The following is a 19,062-nucleotide window of genomic DNA, read 5'->3' as shown; positions in this document are numbered from 1 at the left end:
GGACTGGAAAGACTATATAAAGTACTGCGGTTTTTAATAATCCTAATGTAACTAGGGCTTTTCTTCCTAACACGGGTAAATCCTTCATATTCAGATTGAATGACATTTTACAGATTATGTGGGGAAGTTTGAAATGTGTCACTCAAAAGATAGATGAGGATATTAAAAACCTTTGAAAAGTACAATTTTGTTTGTACAGAACAGAGTAACTTTAGACATTGAAAAGGAAAGGGAAATGCAAAGTTTGTTTTCCTTTCATTTGCTACAGCAAATTAGATGCTTTTATGCTCTTTATGTTGGAAATTCCATGTTAACGACTACAGATTAGCAAGGATGTCAGAATTTTTTTTCTTATCTGAGCTCCTGAATAAAATCAACATTGCCAGCGGCTCACGTCCAAGGTATGGTCTAAATTTACATGAAATATCACATTACAAATGTCTGAAGGTACATGTCATGGATAATTCAGTTCATATGGGCAGCCTTTTAGACTCTGAGGGATATGCAATCAAGCCTTTCCCCCAAAGGAATTTGGAGTTTCTGTGAAAAATACATTTTTTAAGGGAACTCCAGTAGGGATAGTGCATCATTTGTGGACTTGGAGAAGAACAAAAAGTTCTACTCTGTATTTTCAGAATCTTTCTTGTACTGCAACTTACTTCCCTGCACCCATTTTATTTTTTCCTAGTATCATCCACTTCACAAGATTAAAATTTAGGTTAATTTGAAGGCTTTATTTTCTTTATTTCTTATATAAACCAAATATATTTTTTCTAGATAATTGATAATAAACATATAATGATTTTCACTTTTCATAAAACAGGCATTTTCATTTGGACTCTAGTCTATTTTAACATAAAACGGATGAAGATGTGTTATGTTTGACAAGATCTGTGCTTGATTAGCTGGTCTTTGTTCCCTTAGCCTAGTTGAGCATGTCATAGCTGTGTTGCTGTGAGTGGCAGATTTCTTCAATAAACCACACAATTTTTTAAAAAAAATACATTAATTTTTGCAGTGTAGTTCCTTCTTACATCAGATTTAGATTTCAATTACTTTTTTCTTATTCTTTCTTTTTTTTTCCCCCTTAGCCAAAACACTACAATACTTTCTGATTACTTCCAGATCTGTTGCAAATTTTTCTCTTTGGGGCTACAGCTTCTGGAGAAACTGAATGATGTTATCCCAAAGGAGTTCTATCTCACACCACTTGTATTTTTATGTATCTTATCTATTAACAGGGGAAATTTATTTACTTAAACAGAAAATAGTGTCTTAGTATTTAAGACATCTTGCTACTTGACCTGTTTAAAAATATAACTATTATAAATGGTTACTTTAGGGAAAAAAAAATATGTCGTTTGTGGATTGTAGAATATGTGTAAAATATCTGACAAATTTCAGGGTTTTGTAGTTTTCAATACATCATTCATTCTTTTGATTTCTTCTCCCCCCATGTTGGAAATTTGATCAAGATTGCAATTCAGGAGCCTCCAAAGGGAATGTCAAAACTAGAATGAAAATAATCTGCTTCTGAATCACTGTGTTGAGAAAAAACATTTCTTTTAGATGCTATCCCTTATAAATAGGCTTTTATTACAAAAACTGTATGAGGAGTAAGGAAAAGGATATGCATAACCAAGAAATGCTTTACTTAAAACTAGCAATTAAAACCTGTTAGGAGATTCTGAAATAAATGATAACACATGGTGCCTCTTATAATTAAGCTGTAAGTAGATTCTGTAAATTGTTTAATGAAAAATTATAGAACCTTAAATAAAGTGAACTATGCCAAGAGGATATCCATAAATTGACAAACTCTGGTATGTAATTAATGGGTAAACCGAACTTCAGCTAAGCTTTTCAAAGGTTGGTTAACAACTTGACCCTCATAAATGAGTTGTGTCTGTCTTCACTGTCTTATCTATTAACTTGGAAACTTAGAAGCTGCTTGGGCTGAATCCAGTCTGTCTCTCCATAATACAGGCAGCCATTGAGTACATACTAAATCAAAAAAAAAGATCTGTAAATGATCCGCTCCCATTCAGTACAGTCTATAAACCACTTTCCAGTGGTTTGACATGTAAAACATAGTAGTTTTATGCTACTATATATACTATAGCAATCAAACCTATAAAGTGGCAAAATGGAGCACAAGGTGGGAGAGGGGAGGTGAATGAGTGCATTGCCTCTTGTCCTATGTGGCAAGAAAAAAATTTTAAACAATATCAAGAAATTAAGCCCACTCCAAGGAGAGGTAGAAAAACCAATCAACCAACTAACCCACCCACCTCCCCCAAGAAAGATGTACTTTACCAGTGCAAATTCGAAGGAAATTCTCACTGAGTAAATTTGGCGGTAGGTTTAGCTCTGAGAATATAGGAAGACCTGTCAACCAGGCACTGGAGAGTTTTCAGTATGCACTAGCACATCTAAATGTGCATTCTGCCTCAAAGTATGGGATAGCTCTTGGGCTTCAGAAACTGGCAGCTGCCCAATACAGAAAACAAGCAGAAGAAAGAAATCCTTTTCTGGTCCCTACAGATGTCCAGAAGAAGCCCTGAAATGTGGGATTCATGTAATAGAAACATAATCCACGCTTCTTGATGCTAAACATACTCTATTCAAGGCTTTCTAGAAAAGTTTAAGTAGGAATTAAGGCTCCTTCTTGAGATAGCTTTATTTCTGTCCTATATTGTTTGTATGTTTTAATGTAACATTTTAATGTTAATATTAGAAACCTTTTGATTTTCATTATAGATTTATTTGTAATAATTTTGTATATATTTACTCCTGTTACCGGTATTAGATTCAACTTTGATTATGCTTATTGGTCCTTATTTATTCCCTCCAAAGGTATTCCTAGAGTTCTTGTACTCCTTACTTTTTGTCTGATAAGTGATATTAGTGATGATGTAACATTAGGTGTAGAAGGGAAGGAAACATAGAAACACACATGCAAACATACAGAAACTCATTGTTTCAATAATCCACTTTTCCAGCATATCTTGAAAAACAGTTATTCTAACAAAGTTTTGGATTTGCTACATGGTTTCTGTCCCATAGTTTCTTCTCTGCTAACCCCGCTTTTGTACCAGTGCTGATATTCCTAAGACACAAACACACCTGAAAACTGGTCAGGCATTTCTTTCCCGGTTTAGTGGGTTAAACTGCCTGAGTCCCTAGTTCAAAAACCACCAGAACTACTCAAAGAGAAGAATTCAGGATTGCAGTCTGGGAGCACAGAGGAGAAGAAAGAAAACGCCACTTGTGTTTTCATGGCAGCAAGCTGTAAATTCAGATCTCTGCCTCTAATGGAACCATACTCTTAGGCTGCAGTTTCAATGTTCAGCTTATGCTTCTCTCTGGGCTGAATCACACTGGCAGAGGTATCATATCTTCTCCATGCCAAGTTCCATATTCCCTTTCACCAGCACATGCAATGGTGTAAGCAGTCACGTCAAAATAAAATGTAACTCTGGATAAAATAGTAATATTTAATTGATTATACTTCTAGGGTAGCCATGAAAGCAATAGCTCATAGCAGGTGGCAGGTAAGATGGCTGGGGCTGAAGGAAAGAAAGACTGCCCCTGTGGCAGTCAAGAAAGAGAATGGAATTTTTGCATTTGATGGGAGAAAAAAAATTGAAAAAAATATCCCACAGATTGTCATACACTGGACAAAGCAGTAGAAAGGTGTATGAAAATGTCAGTCACGTAGCTCCAAACTGAGGGTTTGTAACTTACTTTTTATCACAGAATCAAATTTAAGTTCAATAAATAAAGTCTTTGTAGCTGAAGCAAGTACTTTCTCTAATATTGTCATCCTATTTGGACTATACAAAGGTCCAGCAAGAGAGAAACAACATTTCTGCTGTGTCCTTATCCATTATCAAATATGGTACAGATTAAACATGTACTTATCTTCTGATGTTGATTTGGGGCTTTTCACAGTCCAGAACATAGCCTATGCCCAAGCAGGTTTTTATACACACATAGTGTAATTTCCAAAACCAGAAATGAACTCCAGTACAAGCTACTGGGGAAGTAGAAAGCTTCTTCCTTGATATTTTTTTGCTCTAGAAATTAAGTGGAGGGGGGTGGGTGATGTTTTGTGTTTTTTATTTCCCCCTCTTTCCCCGCACCCCCCAGTGTTTCTCAGTTGCTTTATAGAATTCTGGAAGTTTCCCAAAAGACTATCATTTTGCATTATCTGGAGGGTTTTTTTATGCTAAAGGGGTGTCAGAGAATTTTCTTGCATTAATTCCTTGTCCGTGTGCGGAATGTCTTCCAGCCCAATCTCAGTCTTCAACTCTTGCCCATCTGCTTCTGATAATCTTACTTTCAAATGGAAACCATCGGTGTATTCTTTCCTACTTGTTGGGCAATTTTACTTTCTTGATTATTCTATGAGATGTCCTTCCAGATCCACTCAGAAAACTACTTCTGTGTTTTGCCTTTAGTAATAAGCAGAATCTCTTCTTCAATATCTTTCTTATACCAGAGTGTTTATGGATCTTCTGGTCCTTTCTCTTGCCTATCCTTGTCAGAGTATTTTTGTCAAAAAATGTCAAGGACTACATTTATTACACATCAGTGAGATGCTGATCTGAACTTCTAGATTGATGCCAAAATGGACAGGATGAGAAAAACTTTAAGAATTACTTTCCCCATATCTTCATCTGGCAAGGTGCCTTATCTATTAAGTTGCCTACAATTGACAAGGATCTTAGATCAGAGGAAAACACTGAGAAAGTTGGGAAGAGTCAGCTGGTATTTCTTAAAGGGCTGAAAAAGGGTGTAAAAGCTCATTATTGTAGGCTATCATTATTAATAAATATACCATAGTTTTGGAGGGTTTCATTATATATATAATGGAGACAATGTGAGGAATAGTTTTCTATTCATCAAAAAGTCTTCTGCTGCTTTTTGGAAGACTTAAGATTAGTTATTCACCTCTAATATCAAAGATTGGTTGAGTAATAAGTGGACTAGCTTTTAGGATTTGTAGCCGTACGTAGCAACACATGTTGTTAATAATATTTTTAGTGTCTCTTAAATATAGAACTATTTTTCCAGTCAGGAAGGAAGCTCTAGAAGTTACTGAGATGTGTGTATCTTCTAGCACGTCTTCTGTCTGCATTAGAAGATATGCAGAATTTCTGCAAGGTGATTAAGGTTAATATTGTATCATCTAAATAAAATTGGCTATTTCCCTAATTTTGTTTGGATGATGTAAATTTTTTTGCAATTGTGGATTTTTATTTTTTTTTTCTTCTAAGATACCAATGAAACGTTCCTCTGGGAATGTTTGACTTCATTTCCAAGACAAATTGTGCAATTACCACAGGTGATCAGAAAGGCAATGGGTCTGTGTGTTTCTAAGAAAGCGAAAAATTAACATATTACTCCAGTTCAAGAAAATAAAGGAAAAATGAGGCTTTAGTCTTGTGAAAGTGAAATCTGAAACTTCCTATTACCTTTGCTGCATTGTGAAAGTCATATTCACATAAATAGTGTTGTGAAAGGTTGACATTCTTTTCCTTTCTGTGATTTGGCTAGAAGCCCAGTGTATTCCAATACTTGCAGATTTGCCTTCCAGGAGGATGTCGTCAGTCATTCTGCAACTTCCTTATTGTGGGAAATAGTCGCTTTTAAAATGGATGACCTATCGTAAAATCCTAAAATTGATCCCAAATTTGCTTTAAAGAGTAGACCAAAAACACATTTTATTTATCATCTATCAGCAGTATACATGTGAGTGTGAGAGAAGGATAAAGGCAGTAAAATTGGAATTCTTAGATCTGATTCTCATTCCAAACAATAATGGAAGGTTTTAAAACTCCAGTATATTTAACCCAATTCTTTTAGGAATGGTACGGACAGTGATCTTAAAACCTGTATAATCTTCTCTAAATTTTATGAGCAATCTGATGAAAAATTTATGAGACTGTACCTTGAAATCAGTTGGTTTTACTGGTTTTGTCTACTTTTAATGGACATGGTTTTCTGCCATAAAGAAACATTTCCTTCAATCTTGTAATATTTTCCTTGAATCTTTCCTCTTAAAAAGTACAGAACGTTATTCATTATTTTAGAAGGTAACTTCACAACATGGAGTTCAAACCCAAACTAAATTACATGCATGTTGTGAATTGCAAATGCATTTTAATAAAATTTCCCCTTCCTTATCCTGATAAAAGGTAGCACCTGTTCAGCTCTGTACAAGACTTTTCTCCAAACATATTCAGGGGTCCAGAAAGAATAGTCTCAGAATAACAGAATTTTATCTGTCTCAAGAAGTTATGGTTAAAATACTGTGACTGAAGAATTGAGGTATCAACTGAGTTATTGATACCTTAGACTAGAAAATTCAATAAATATTCAATATGACAAAAAGCAAAAAAAATGCTCAGATTAGTTTAAGATGTGGAGAAGAGAGATCTCCAAAGAAGCTACAACTGATTGAGACAGTGGTACCTGTAGGAATCGCAGAATTGTCTAGGTTGGAAGGGACCTTTAAGATTATCTAGTCCAACCATCAACCTAACTCTGATAAAAAACCATCAGTAAACCATGTCTTTAAGCACTATGTCAACCCGTCTTTTAAATACCTTCAGGGATGGTGCCTCAACCACTTCACTGGGCAGCCCATTCCAATGCTTACTAACCCTTTCAGTGTAAAAATTTTTCCTAATATCCAATCTGAACCTCCCCTGGCACAATTTGAGGCCGTTTCCTCTTGTCCTATCACCTGTGACCTGGGAGAAGAGACCAATCCTTGCCTCTCTACGACCTCCTTTCAGGTAGTTGTAGAGAGTGATAAGGTCTGTAGTGGAAGAAGAATTGTAAGGTGATTACTATGGCAGTTATCTGTCCATTCAGTAACTGCAGTTTGTTGAGAAACTTGTAATTTGTGATACAATTTTAGACTTCCTTGCAGAAATTGGAAAGAATGAGAGCTCTCAGGTAAATTATGGAAACTCTGAGAGTCACTATTCCTTGTTTTTATAAAGATAGTATGTCAGATTCATTATTTAATTTTTAATACTATCACAAGATGTTTTTTTAAGAAATTCTGAAATCATCATGAATAAAATTTTTTTAATTATTGTGAGCAAAGGTTTATTTGGAAATAAGAATAATATAAACTAAAAAAAATTCTTAGCGTACCAAGCCTAGCTGTTCTTTTTTTTCTTTGTCACTATTATTTTTTACCTGTGCAAATTTTGTGGTATCAATTTAACATGTTGCTAAATTTGTTAACACTATCTAGCCTCTTTTTTTTTTTTTTTTTTCTTTTTTAGTGTACTGGGGATTGGAGAATTTTAAAGATATAGGACTAGGAAAAGACACTTAAAAGTACAAATTATAAGAATATCAGAGAGCAAGAAAATATACATCATGTTTTGAAAGAAAAAAAACAAACATAAATTTCAAGTAATATCTGTACTGTGTTATGGTTCATTATTTAGAAGTTTAACCTTTTAACTCTTATCCCAGTTTTGTTCATCTCCTGTCCTCCTCCGCATGGACAGTTTCATAACCAGTTCAGTCTGAACCTTCTATCAGGGAACACGTACTGATGCTTTCTGGAGGCAGTGATGCTTTTCGAGCAACGATAGAATAGAGGAGGGAGGACAAGTTAGGGGAGCAGGGGGGCAGCAATTACCAATATCCTAAACATTTTGTACATTTTTTGATGTCTTCAGTAGAAAATTGCATAATATGAAATATTTAGAACATAGCCATAGTTTACAGTAGTTGAATGTCTAAAGTTGTCATAGAACCATAGAATGGTTAGAGTTGGAAGGGACCTTAAAGGTCATCTAGTTCCAACCCCCCTATAATGTTTAATTAATGTGTGTGAAGACAATTTTTTTAATTTATTTTAACATAAAGTTAAAAATGAAATTTGATATCTTCATCCTGGTTTTAGTACAAAAAGTGGTGCCATCCTTCTTGAACACTGTCTGTATTATGCTCTAAATGCGCCTCTATACCCAAGTCTTCTATACCCAACCTTGTTCTGGGAGGTGCACTGCTGGCAGTGATAGTCATCCCCGCTGCTCTGTCAAGCAGGAGCCCCAACGGAAGAAAGATCAGTGCATCCTTCTTGTATGGAAGAAATTCTCTGGTACACGATTTTGTTGAAGTCTTCTGTGACTTCAGCATGTGATTGGCATCAGCATTTCTGAGGCACAGAAAAATCTCCCCCAGCTCTCGTTTTAAAGGCCCAGAAGATTCAGCATATGAACTACACCAAAACCACCTGACGTAGTGTGGTCATTCAAGCACTTAGCTGCTGATAACCAAATGTCTGTGGTATGATTCGACTTGCCTATAGCATAAATTTTCCAACCACTGTCACTACATCCATTACATCTGTTGTTTATCTTTCTGCTTCTTGCATCTTGAGGGTGAGAAAGATTTTCCTGTGGAATCTAAGCTAATGTAAAAAAAATTGCTGCACATTCTTTGAGCATATAACTCCACATCTTAATCCAGTTCTTAAAGTGCATGCAGCAATCTGAACAGCCTTGTAAAGGCAACTGTAATGCTGGCCTTTCTAAGTATTTCAGTTTATTCTTTGGGTCTTTTTAAATGAAACTTTATATGCCTCTTCATAAGTACAGTTTAACTCTCAGGCTCATGAATCCATTATATTAAATTATGCCGAAAACTGAAAGGAAATTATAATAGTAATAATTATTCCCTTATTTGTAGATTAATGGAGGGTTGGGAGCTTGTAGTGAAGTTTGTAGTAGTAAGTCTGTCGTGAAGCAATGCGTGAACCATGAATCCTGGTTTCTTTCTCGTTCTGCATCATTATGTTTTCCACTAGTTTTTGGTCGATAGTTCAGCAGGTTTAATGCATTTTTGCCATGAACAATTACTTTGGATAAATTAATGAGATTTTCCACCTATGGAGACATAAGAAGATATTTGTTTGCTTCCACATAGTTATCTAATGGCTTTTTAGGTATCTTAAGATATCTCATCTAAAATCCAGATAGTAATTTTGGATGTCCTGGGGTGTCTGAGACATTTGCACTAAGCCAGAGGATCTGACAAAGGACTTTCAAGAATTTCTTGGTCTTTTGCAAATGCAGGTAGACCTTCTGTCTGTCTTTAAAATTTTAATTAGCATGCTTTCTTCTAGCTGTCTTTTTAGTTGTAGTTGCACCAGTTCTGCTTTCCTGACTGCAGAGTCATAGCAGCTGTGGTGCAGAAAAGCATCTCAAAAGAGAATGCTGATAGGAGTTTTTATAGTGTTCAATAAAAGGCTCTGATTAAAAATATAAAATAAAATGCTACACCTCAAATATTACCTCTAACCCAGACTGTTGTTCCTTAAAAGGGCACTAGGTGCCTATATTTAGGCAATTGAATTCTTTCCTTCTTATTTGCTCAGAGTGACTTATACCAAGGTGATTTAATTGCTTCCAAAAATTAGATCATTAGGCTGGTTTCAGTTACTGGATTTGGAAGAGAACACAAGCAACGGCACTGAAGAAAGGACCTGTTACAATGGCTTTCCAGCCCACAAGTTAGAGGCTTGAGTGCTGACACTCTATCTTCCCTAATCAGGACTTACCTGCTCAGTAGTAGGTTAAGAGTATGTTCATTATTTGGATACTTCAGTAGCTTGCCTCTTATAAAACCAACCATGAGTGCAAGATTATTGTTATTGGGCTTTCTTTTTTAAGATGCATGACTTGGTCAAATCTGTGAATTTTCATAAGATCAGTAAGAAACACCTTGCTGATTAATGATTAGTTTTCACAACCATTCTTTGAGAAAATTTCCTTATCTGTGCAAAGCTCTCTTTTTTGCCCATATCAGGAAACAAGCATTGGGGATTTCTGCCTGATTTTTAGTCCTAGAAAAAAGGAAATGTAAAGTAGAATAGTTCTGTAACTATAACTCTCTCTACCCATTTTTGTTTATAACATGAAGTCTCTGACTAGAAAATTTCTCTGAACTGTAATCCAGCTAACATATTTTGATTTTTTTTCTGTATGATGAAAAGGAAATGTTTATTACTCTTAAAGAAAAGTTTTAAGGGAATATCCCAAAATAAAGTAATCTTTACTTGCTAGAGAGGTATCTCCACCTTTTTACATCTCAAGTAGTAAAAGTCTGTTCATGTGTTAGAGGCAGTAGGTTGTATGGCAAACAGCTACAACCTTTTGTAATGCATTGAGAATTTTCTCTTTAACTTAGTGTAAGGAGTAAAAGCTGTTATCTTTTAATGTCTATAAAATGGTTTAAATCAGTTTCAAAAGTTTATCTTGGAAATCCATGTTAATAGTAAAAGAATTTTAAAAAAAATCAGTTATTAGCAACTGGGTTTTTTTTTCACTTATAATAGGGAAGAAACAAAGACCGAACTCGAGGAGGGATGGATGGTATACAGATTATTGCCTGCCCTATATGATAAAATGTACAAGGGGTAACAGTGAAGCAAAGTGAAGAAACTACTGCTGCTGTACTTTGTTGCACTTAATATGTTCATTGGGCAACTGTATGAGTTGGAGAAACAAGATGTGTTTTCCTGTTCTTTAGACAAGGAAGCTAAAGCTTGCTTAAGGGTGAAGCTGAAAACATGACCACCTAAAATTTATTTGAAAATCAGAATGAATTACAGTTTTTAAATGATCAGGTCATTCTTCTTTGGGGAAAAAGAAGAGCATTAAATTAAGCTCAGCCTAAATTCATGCTCTTTAGAAAGTCATCAGGGTCAGCTTCAGAAATGTGGTTTAAAATCCTTGGGTTTTGATCATGTTATATTTTATCTTCTTAGGAATGGCAAAATTCTATTCAGAAGAATGCAGGACTTGCATTTATTGAGCTCATCAATGAAGGAAGGTAATTAATTTTAAAGCTTTTGAACAAGTAGTCATTTTGCATTTATTCCATTGGGTGATAATACTTCCTCACCATCTGTTCCAAAAAGATTGTGAAAAGGCCATTTTAATTAAGAGAATTATTGTATAGATACTTTGTATAGTAAATATTTAATTTGAAAATGTGTAAATTCTGAAAATTTTGTTTATTGACAGAGGGGAATAGAGCTCCCATGAACTGTATATAGGTTTGGGTTTATTTGAGAATTGAACCACCATTTTCCAGAGCAGCAAGGTTTTTTTACCCAGACAGTCCGGGGAGCCCAATCTGTAAACCCATCTGCTGCTCCATCTGTTTTAGGAGCACAGCATTCACTGTACAGATGCACTTCTCTATACTATCAGTTCACGAGGAAGTATTCTATCTAGAATTTCTGGTCCAGTTTGAGTCCTGTAAAATACATAGGACATTGTGTTTATAAGAGCTGCCTTGCTTTTGCAAATTGTTAAGATACTCTATTATCAATCCTCAAGTAATTTTAATGCTCTATCTGTTTGTATCTCCTACTCTGTACAATGGTTGTCAGTACTTCCAGCCAGCAAAGTGGGGCTCTTTGGCCTTCCTGATAGTGGAATGCCAAAGACAAATGGACCCTCTTGTGTGTGACCTGTATTGGCCAGTACATTAAATCTTTTTGAATCTAGATGTCTGGATATATGCAGTTGAAAAAAAAATAATAATATAGCAATATGCCTGTTGAAGTGATATTGTCATTTTATACATGGTTTCTTTTTTTCACCAATAGTATGTCATTGCCAATAGTGTAGTATCAAGTCTTCTCTTTATTATAGGACATTTTTCCTCTAGCTGATATTTCAGTGGTTAAATCATGCATTCATTTAAAAGGAAGACTAGAACACACCAGAGACAGGAATATAGGAACATTAGTATCTGGAAAACAGGAGCACGTAGCTTTATACCCAGTTTTTGGTTGGTGTAAATTCTCTGAATGCACACAAAGTTACACTGCAATATAGCAGTTGGAAGTGTAGTCCTTTCATTGGAAATTCTTCTTGCTATGCAGCAGCAATATGAGTTTGCACCACAATAAGGCTTACCTGAGTGGGTCATGTAGTACGCATTTATACAATAAATGTTACATGGTAATAGACTTAATTATAGTAAGTTTATGTTCTCAGATAGTAATATAGAATCCCATTTTGACCCTTTTTATTTTCTCAACCAGGCAAGTGGATTCAGATATTACTACATGCTCACTATTGATAAAAATGCCCATTTTGAACGAATTCTAAATCCATATATTTTTAGTGGTCAGGTATTCACATATCAGTGGACCCTCTACTTGCCTCTAACAATAACTTTTCAAAAAGAAGTCGTATTTAAGAACTGCTGCTTAAATCCAATCGAAGGAATTTCTGGTGAAACTGCCCTTAGACACATGTTCCTCCATATACTTTTGCCAAAAAAGTGTTTTAGAACAAGTGTATGTGCATTACTAGAACACTTTTTGCAATCAGCCCATCCATTTTTAATTTACCCTTTTGGGTATAAAGATAACAATCCTTTAACTGGAAATTGTTATAAATATTTATTCTGCTTAATAGCTAAACTTGTGAATGCAATTCATCAATCATAGCTAGAGAATGCAATTGTGCAGTTGTCAACAATTAACAGGACATAAACAGTTGATGAATGTGCAGCTGAATTAAAGTGCTCCCTAGGATAACCTGGAATTATAAACTGGATCATTTAAAGGAATCTAACAAAAGATCTTTATAATTAAAACAAAGCAGGGTTAATGGGATGTAAAATTGCATATAATCGCTGTGCAATAACGATTGAATTTTAAATTATTAAAAGCAAAAGGAAAGCTAAGAATATTTTTAAGGACTTTCTGGGTAAGATTTTGAGAGTCCTGTGTAATAAATCAACAGTTTTGAGAAAGCTTTTTCTTTTCAGCATGGAGGAACAGGTTTAGATGTAATGCAGAGGATCATAGTTTTTAATATCTTCAGTTAGATGTCTGTTTTAATATACAGATGCTATAAAGTGATTTTCTGGATACCACACTTCCGTTGTTTCTGCTTGAAATAATTCAAGTGCCTTTCTGATCTTTGACTTTATTAGAAATGTTCTGAAACAAAATGTGTCAGTTTAGTTGTAGTTACAAAAAATATCTATATTCCTGTCACTTTAATAAATTGCATTCTCATTTTAAATCAGTTGATGTACTGTGTTTGTTTCTCTTTTTTTCTTGGTTTAGATAATGTTTTGTTAGAAAGGTCTGAATGACATATTTGTAGAATTCAGCAAACAAACACTCTGATACAACTCTCAAAACAGGAACTGTTATAACAGTTTTTGGTGTAACAAGAGTATCTGACTGTAGATTTAAAGTAATACTTTCAAGGAAAACATAGGCAAAGATATTTATTTTGGAACTGTAGAATAACACTATCTATAATATACCTGAAAGATTTAGAGACGTCCTGGTTATGATCTTGAACTTTATGCTTCTTTGTAATCAGTCTCACGCTATGAATGTGTGAAGTTGAGGGTATCACACGTGTCAAGAGCTTCACTGATAGCAGCTTAATTAGGATTTCAGATTTGCATTAAGGTATACACAGAAGTAGGCTTCTTAATTTAAGAGCTGGATGCATTTGCAATGTTGGCTGTAAAAGGGGACATGAAAAGAGTTCTTTAGGAATGATGTGGGAGGGAGACTACAACCTACATTTCAGTGGAGTGGTGGTGGATGAGGTCAACAGAAAAGGGTACAGGGTGACAAGAACAAGAGATAAGATAGGAGCACCTGCCTCAAGTAAATACATACACAAATGCATACAGCCTGGGAAGCTAGCACTAGAGATTACTTCACAAGGAATCACAAAACTCTGACATCACTGGAATGAATGAGATTTGGTGGGACAGCCTGCACTGCATGACAGAAGTACTGTGATGGACAGATACAAGTTCCTTTGGGAAGATAGGCAGAGAAAGCAAGGAGGGAGTGTTGCCTTTTCTGTGAAGGAGCAGCTCAGATGTATGGAGCTCTTCAGTGATGGATGACAGTCTGGTTGATAACTTGCAGTACAGGATTAGAGGAGAGTCCAGTAAGGGTGATGTCATGGTGAGTTTGTTACAGACCACCCATTCAGGCTGAGGCAAAGAAAGAAGAATTCTTTAAATAATTTGAGGAAGTTTCTGGATCACAAACCCTAGTTCTCACAGGGATCTTTAACCTTCCTGACATCCTCTGGAAGTGCAATAAGGTGGGATGCATGCAGTTAAGATTTCTGGAGGGTGCTGGGGATGACTTCTTGATACAGGATGAACAAACTAAGAATGACATACAGCTGGATCTGCTATACAATAGCAAACAAGAATTGTTTTTGGATGTGGTAATTAATGGCATCTTTGGCTGTAGTTACCATGAAATAGTGGAGTTCAAGACCCTGGGGGATGTGAGGGATGGAGGGTAGCAGAGTACAGACTTCCTGAGTGCAGATTGTAGCTTATTCAGGAAACAAATAGGTAAGATCCCATGGGAGACAGATGTGGAGGTCAAGGCAGCCCTGGAAAGGTGGCAGGCTTTTAAGTACAGCATCATCCAAGTGCAAGAACAGGAAAAAAAGTAGATGTATCAAGAGACTGGTTTGGCTAACCAAGGAAATTCTAGTAGAGCTCTGGTGCAAAAAAGAGAGTACACAGGATGTGGAAGTAGAAGCAGGCTAGAAAGGAGGAATTTAGAAACATTGCTTGAGTGTGTAAGGAATTTATTCAGGAAGGCCAACACTCAACTGGAAATGAGACTTGGAAGAGATGTCAAGGGCAACAAGAACTTCTAACAGTTCATTACTAGTAAAAGGGTGACCAAGGAAAGTGCAGCCTGTTGCTGAATTGGATGGATGATTTAGTGACAGATAAGACTGAAGTGCTCAGTGCCTGTTTTGCCTGAGTCTTCACCAAGGTTTCTCAAGCCCCTGTCTTTAGTGAAACGGTTCAAGGAAGATAACTACTTGCAGTGGATGAGGATTGAGTCAAGGATTCCTTGAAACAACTTGTCCCATACAAATCCATAATACCTGATAGAGTACATCTGATGGTGGTGAAAGTCCTTGCAAGGCCGATCACTATTATCTCTGAAAGGTCAAGGAAACTGAGGCAGGACACAGATGCCTGTAGAAAGGCAAATGTTGCAGCCGTCTTCAAAATAGTCCAAAAAAAAGACGGAGAACTATAAGTACATCAGCTTTTCTTCTGTCCCTTGGAAAACCATGTAGCAAGTCCTTTTGGAACACATTTCGGGCCAAATGAAGGAGAAGGTAATTGAAAACAGCCAACATGGATTAACAAAAGCTAAACCATCCCTGACTAATACGTTTGCCTTCTATGATAAAACAGCTAGATTTGTGGACATGTGGAGGAACATAATTTACCTTGACATTGGCAAGGTTTCCACACAGTGTCCCACAATACTCACATATCAGAGTTAGAATGCTTCATTCTGAATGGATGGACAACTAAATAGGTACAAAACTGGCTACATAATGGGGCGGTTCTCCAAGGGTTGTGGTTAATTGGTCATACTCTACCTTGATGTTTTTGACGAGTATCTCAGGGGTCTTTCCTGCCTAAGAGATGGATGTTACAGATCAGTATCTACTAGTCTTTCAGAATTGGATTATTATCCTCAACTTCTGTTTCCTTCCTCCTTTATGTTTTCACAACACTCACCTCGTTAAAGAGGTGACCTTGTTTTTTCATTTAAAATAATTTCCTTTATTTTTTACAGAATTTTCTCATTTTAAATAGCAGGAGTAGTCTGATTGTAATACAAATTTGAGGAAACATGAGACTATATTTCATCGCAGATTTAAAATTGTAAGCTGTGTTTATGTAATTTTTTCTCTATACCTAAGTCTGCTTTCTGCCTTTAGCTATGAAAATATATACTTTTGCATATCCACCTACCTGGACCTCGAAGTATACTTAAAATTCACAAGAGGCCTTTTTCGTTTAAACCCTGTTTTGTTGAGAGTTTTCACTGATTTCCTGGAAAGAGTAGCAGAGTGTTTAAATAGACTGGAAATTTGTGTGTGTTTAAATTTAGATGAATTGCTGATTAAATCCTGAAAGGAGGCTAATAAAGACTTACATTCTTTCCATGTTACCTCAACTAAGATTGTTGGGTAACTGCAGCAAATTTTCTTTTGGACATCCTCTGTTGCAGTTTGGCAGTTCTGATATGTTTGGTTTGTGGTAAATGAGCTCACAGACATTATTCACTGTCTGCAATACTTAAATATTCAGGCCCTGTGTTAAAAGGTATATCTATGGTGCCATTTGCAATATTTGATTTATGATGTGCATTTACAGTTGGATCCCTAGATACCCCTTGAAGAACTCATTTAGTAGATGGGTCCATGAAGGATGGAGAAAAGATGCTGTTCCTTGTTTCTGTGTTGACAATGATCTTGATGACAAGAACCTTGAGGTCAGAATGGGGAGCTCACCTGAATCATCCAGGAATGCAAGATACTTGGTCTTCAGAAACCATGGATATTATGTAGCTGAGGGCAAAGGATTCCAGTCTGATGTGCAAAATCCAATATATGCAAATCCAGGCATAAAATAGCACTAGGGAAGCAGTAGCATTCAGATACAATATATAAATAAGAATAAAGGTGTTTGATTATTCTGTCTTTGACAGATGTAACCAAATTCTGTTGCTGTGTTGTCACCCTCACCAATTGTAAATTTTGATTGGAGGAATTCTTTATAAACTGTGAGTGGCTGTTCTATGGAAATTCATCCTAAATGACATCTTCTATCAGTAGAAGATTTCTGTCATAGGTACTTCTGTAAAACTGGGCACTGAATGTCTGTATTTCTGCTCCAGCTGAGGCATGAGCTTGAGCTCCCTGTTAGATGTTTTTTTTATAATCTCATACTATTTATTACAGCTGTGTTTCCTCTACCTCCAGACTAAGTCATTTTGTGTTAGACAAAGCATACATTGTTATGGTAAACATCTACCTATTTTTAGGGTCAGTACAGCTGGAGCTCTTAGATCTGTTTGAGACCTCCTCTCCCCTTCTAACCTTGCCTGAGCCCATCGCATCTCAAAGCCGAGGCTGATTCTGAGATGCAGGCCCTCTCAGTTGTAACTGCTGGTCTTGGATGTTTACTGGATGGGCACTATTTCAAAGAGACAGATTCCTCTTGATTTAGAAAATTCTTATGCAAAATAGAAAATCTTTATGAGGAGTGGAATAGATTCTTTGTGGTCAACTCTGAGTTTCACTGAGTCTGGTATAGTTCTGTGGCATTTCTGAAACATTAATAGTTATCTCCATGAAGTTTATCTTGCCAATGTGCCCGTGTCGTGGTTCAGTAGCTGGTCCTTGCAAACTATAATTTCAAACTTTTCTCTAGTAAATTCTTAAATTTTGCCCTTTTGCTAGAAATTGGACCCCTGTGTTAGACATGACCTTCCAAAGTTTATAGGAATTTACTTTCAAAGTATTTATAGCAGTACAGCATCTTGTAGAACTTCAAACTCTTCAAGCTAGACCAGTTTATGAATCCTATTATAGATACCAAGTGCAATGATAGGTTTCATTTCTTATGAATGCCATTAAGAGTAGTAATTGTCAAAACAACTGTGTTTGCTGAAAAAGTGGCATATTTCCAGGCTGCTTCTTGGAAAAATTAAGCTATGGGCATCTGATGAAAGTAAGTCAGAGAACCATCTGTTTCCCTGGACATGTGAGTTGGCAGAACTTCAAGAATGAGTAGAGGAAGCAAGACCTTAGCTAAATTATAACAAATGTTCATTTTGTAATCTGTTTTGAAATTTGCTGCTTGGGGATGATCTGCTTTTTTAGTTTATCTCAAATGAAAGAAAGATTGGGTAACATAAGCACAATTGTTTTATCTAGCTGCGTAACAGCTACAAGCCCTCTTTCTCTCTGTGTGAGATTATTACTAGGAAGAACCGACTGCAGGATAGTGAAGTCAGTTTAGAATAGTTAGTGAGATAAGAGTTTTCATCCTTGTTTTCATCCTTCAATTCTAATAGGTATACAAATATCACTGTTTGTCACAACCTATCCAATCCACATCTAAATGTGTTGCAGATATTTTATGTTCTTTACATGTTTCCAAGACAGTTTGGGTATAATCTTATCACCATTTCTATTTCCAAAATTATAAAAAATAAAAATAAAAAAAAAAAAAAATTCCAGGCTCTGGCTAATTACCTGAATGACTTCTTGGAACGTGGAACTCCACAATCCAGGCTCTTTAAACCCCAGTATCTGAAAAACAGGGGCTTCTGATTGATTACACATACCTTTTCACAACTTCCTTTAACCTATAAGCACTGGACTTCTAAAGTGACCTTGCTGACAATAGAATTCAGGAAGGCAAGCCACATGGATTTAAAACAACTTTTTAGCTACTCCTAAACAACATTTGTAAATAACTCATATTTATGAATTGGTATGTCCTGTGACATACTCTCACCTAGTCTGCTCTCACTTGTAAGTCTGAGACTCTTTGATTTTTAGGTAAAGGAGAGCTTGCCATTTACTCTTACTCCTACAGATACTTAAGCCCTGTCTTGCTTATTTTAAAGTACCTGCATATCTTAATTCTAGCTTTTGCTTCCATTTTCCATATGTTCAGCTGGAAACTTCACAGTTATCTCTACAGAAAGCTCATTTCCCCATAGCAGTGTACCAGGAATTTAGTCATGAGTGATTTCAGACTGCTTTGTTGGTGGATTCCTTACTGAAAGTCCTTTGATTCTGTCTAAAAACAAATCAAACCTATTTCTTAGTAAGGGAGCTTTAACTGTGGTTCATAAATTTGTGGATATTAATAGAAATCAAGCTTTTCTTGGTAAAGAGAAACCACAAGTTACCTTACTTCTGTTTACTTACCTTACTCAGTGTTTAATCTCTACCTTATGCGGTGAGAACTGAGGCTCAAAGAGGATAAGATTTTTGCTGGTCATCGGTTCCTGGTTGAGATCAGCTGAGCTGGGGAAGGACACAGCAGCACATTTGTCTTTGATTCTGGTAGGAGTTTCAGTGGTGCAACTGAAGAAATGATCACACGGGATAAAGCCAAACGTTAGTCTAGGTCAATGTCTTTTTTCTTTTGGTAAATCAAAAATTA

At 36.0% G+C, this 19,062-nt stretch overlaps 1 protein-coding gene across 5 annotated transcripts in view; it reads left to right on the top strand.

The window, feature by feature from the left end:
- Positions 1-19,062, top strand: part of NBEA (neurobeachin) — a 512,389-nt gene that overhangs the window by 247,330 nt on the left and 245,997 nt on the right. For all 5 annotated transcript variants that reach the window (XM_074151162.1, XM_074151191.1, XM_074151181.1 and 2 more), the window contains one exon: positions 10,808-10,872. In XM_074151162.1, the coding sequence (XP_074007263.1) occupies positions 10,808-10,872 (65 nt within the window). The remainder of the gene's footprint in view (positions 1-10,807; positions 10,873-19,062) is intronic.

This window comes from Numenius arquata, chromosome 1, assembly GCF_964106895.1.
Source record: "Numenius arquata chromosome 1, bNumArq3.hap1.1, whole genome shotgun sequence".
Taxonomy (NCBI): domain Eukaryota; kingdom Metazoa; phylum Chordata; class Aves; order Charadriiformes; family Scolopacidae; genus Numenius; species Numenius arquata.
Note: the sequence above shows the minus strand (reverse complement) of the source record. Positions and strands in the feature narration are given on the sequence as shown.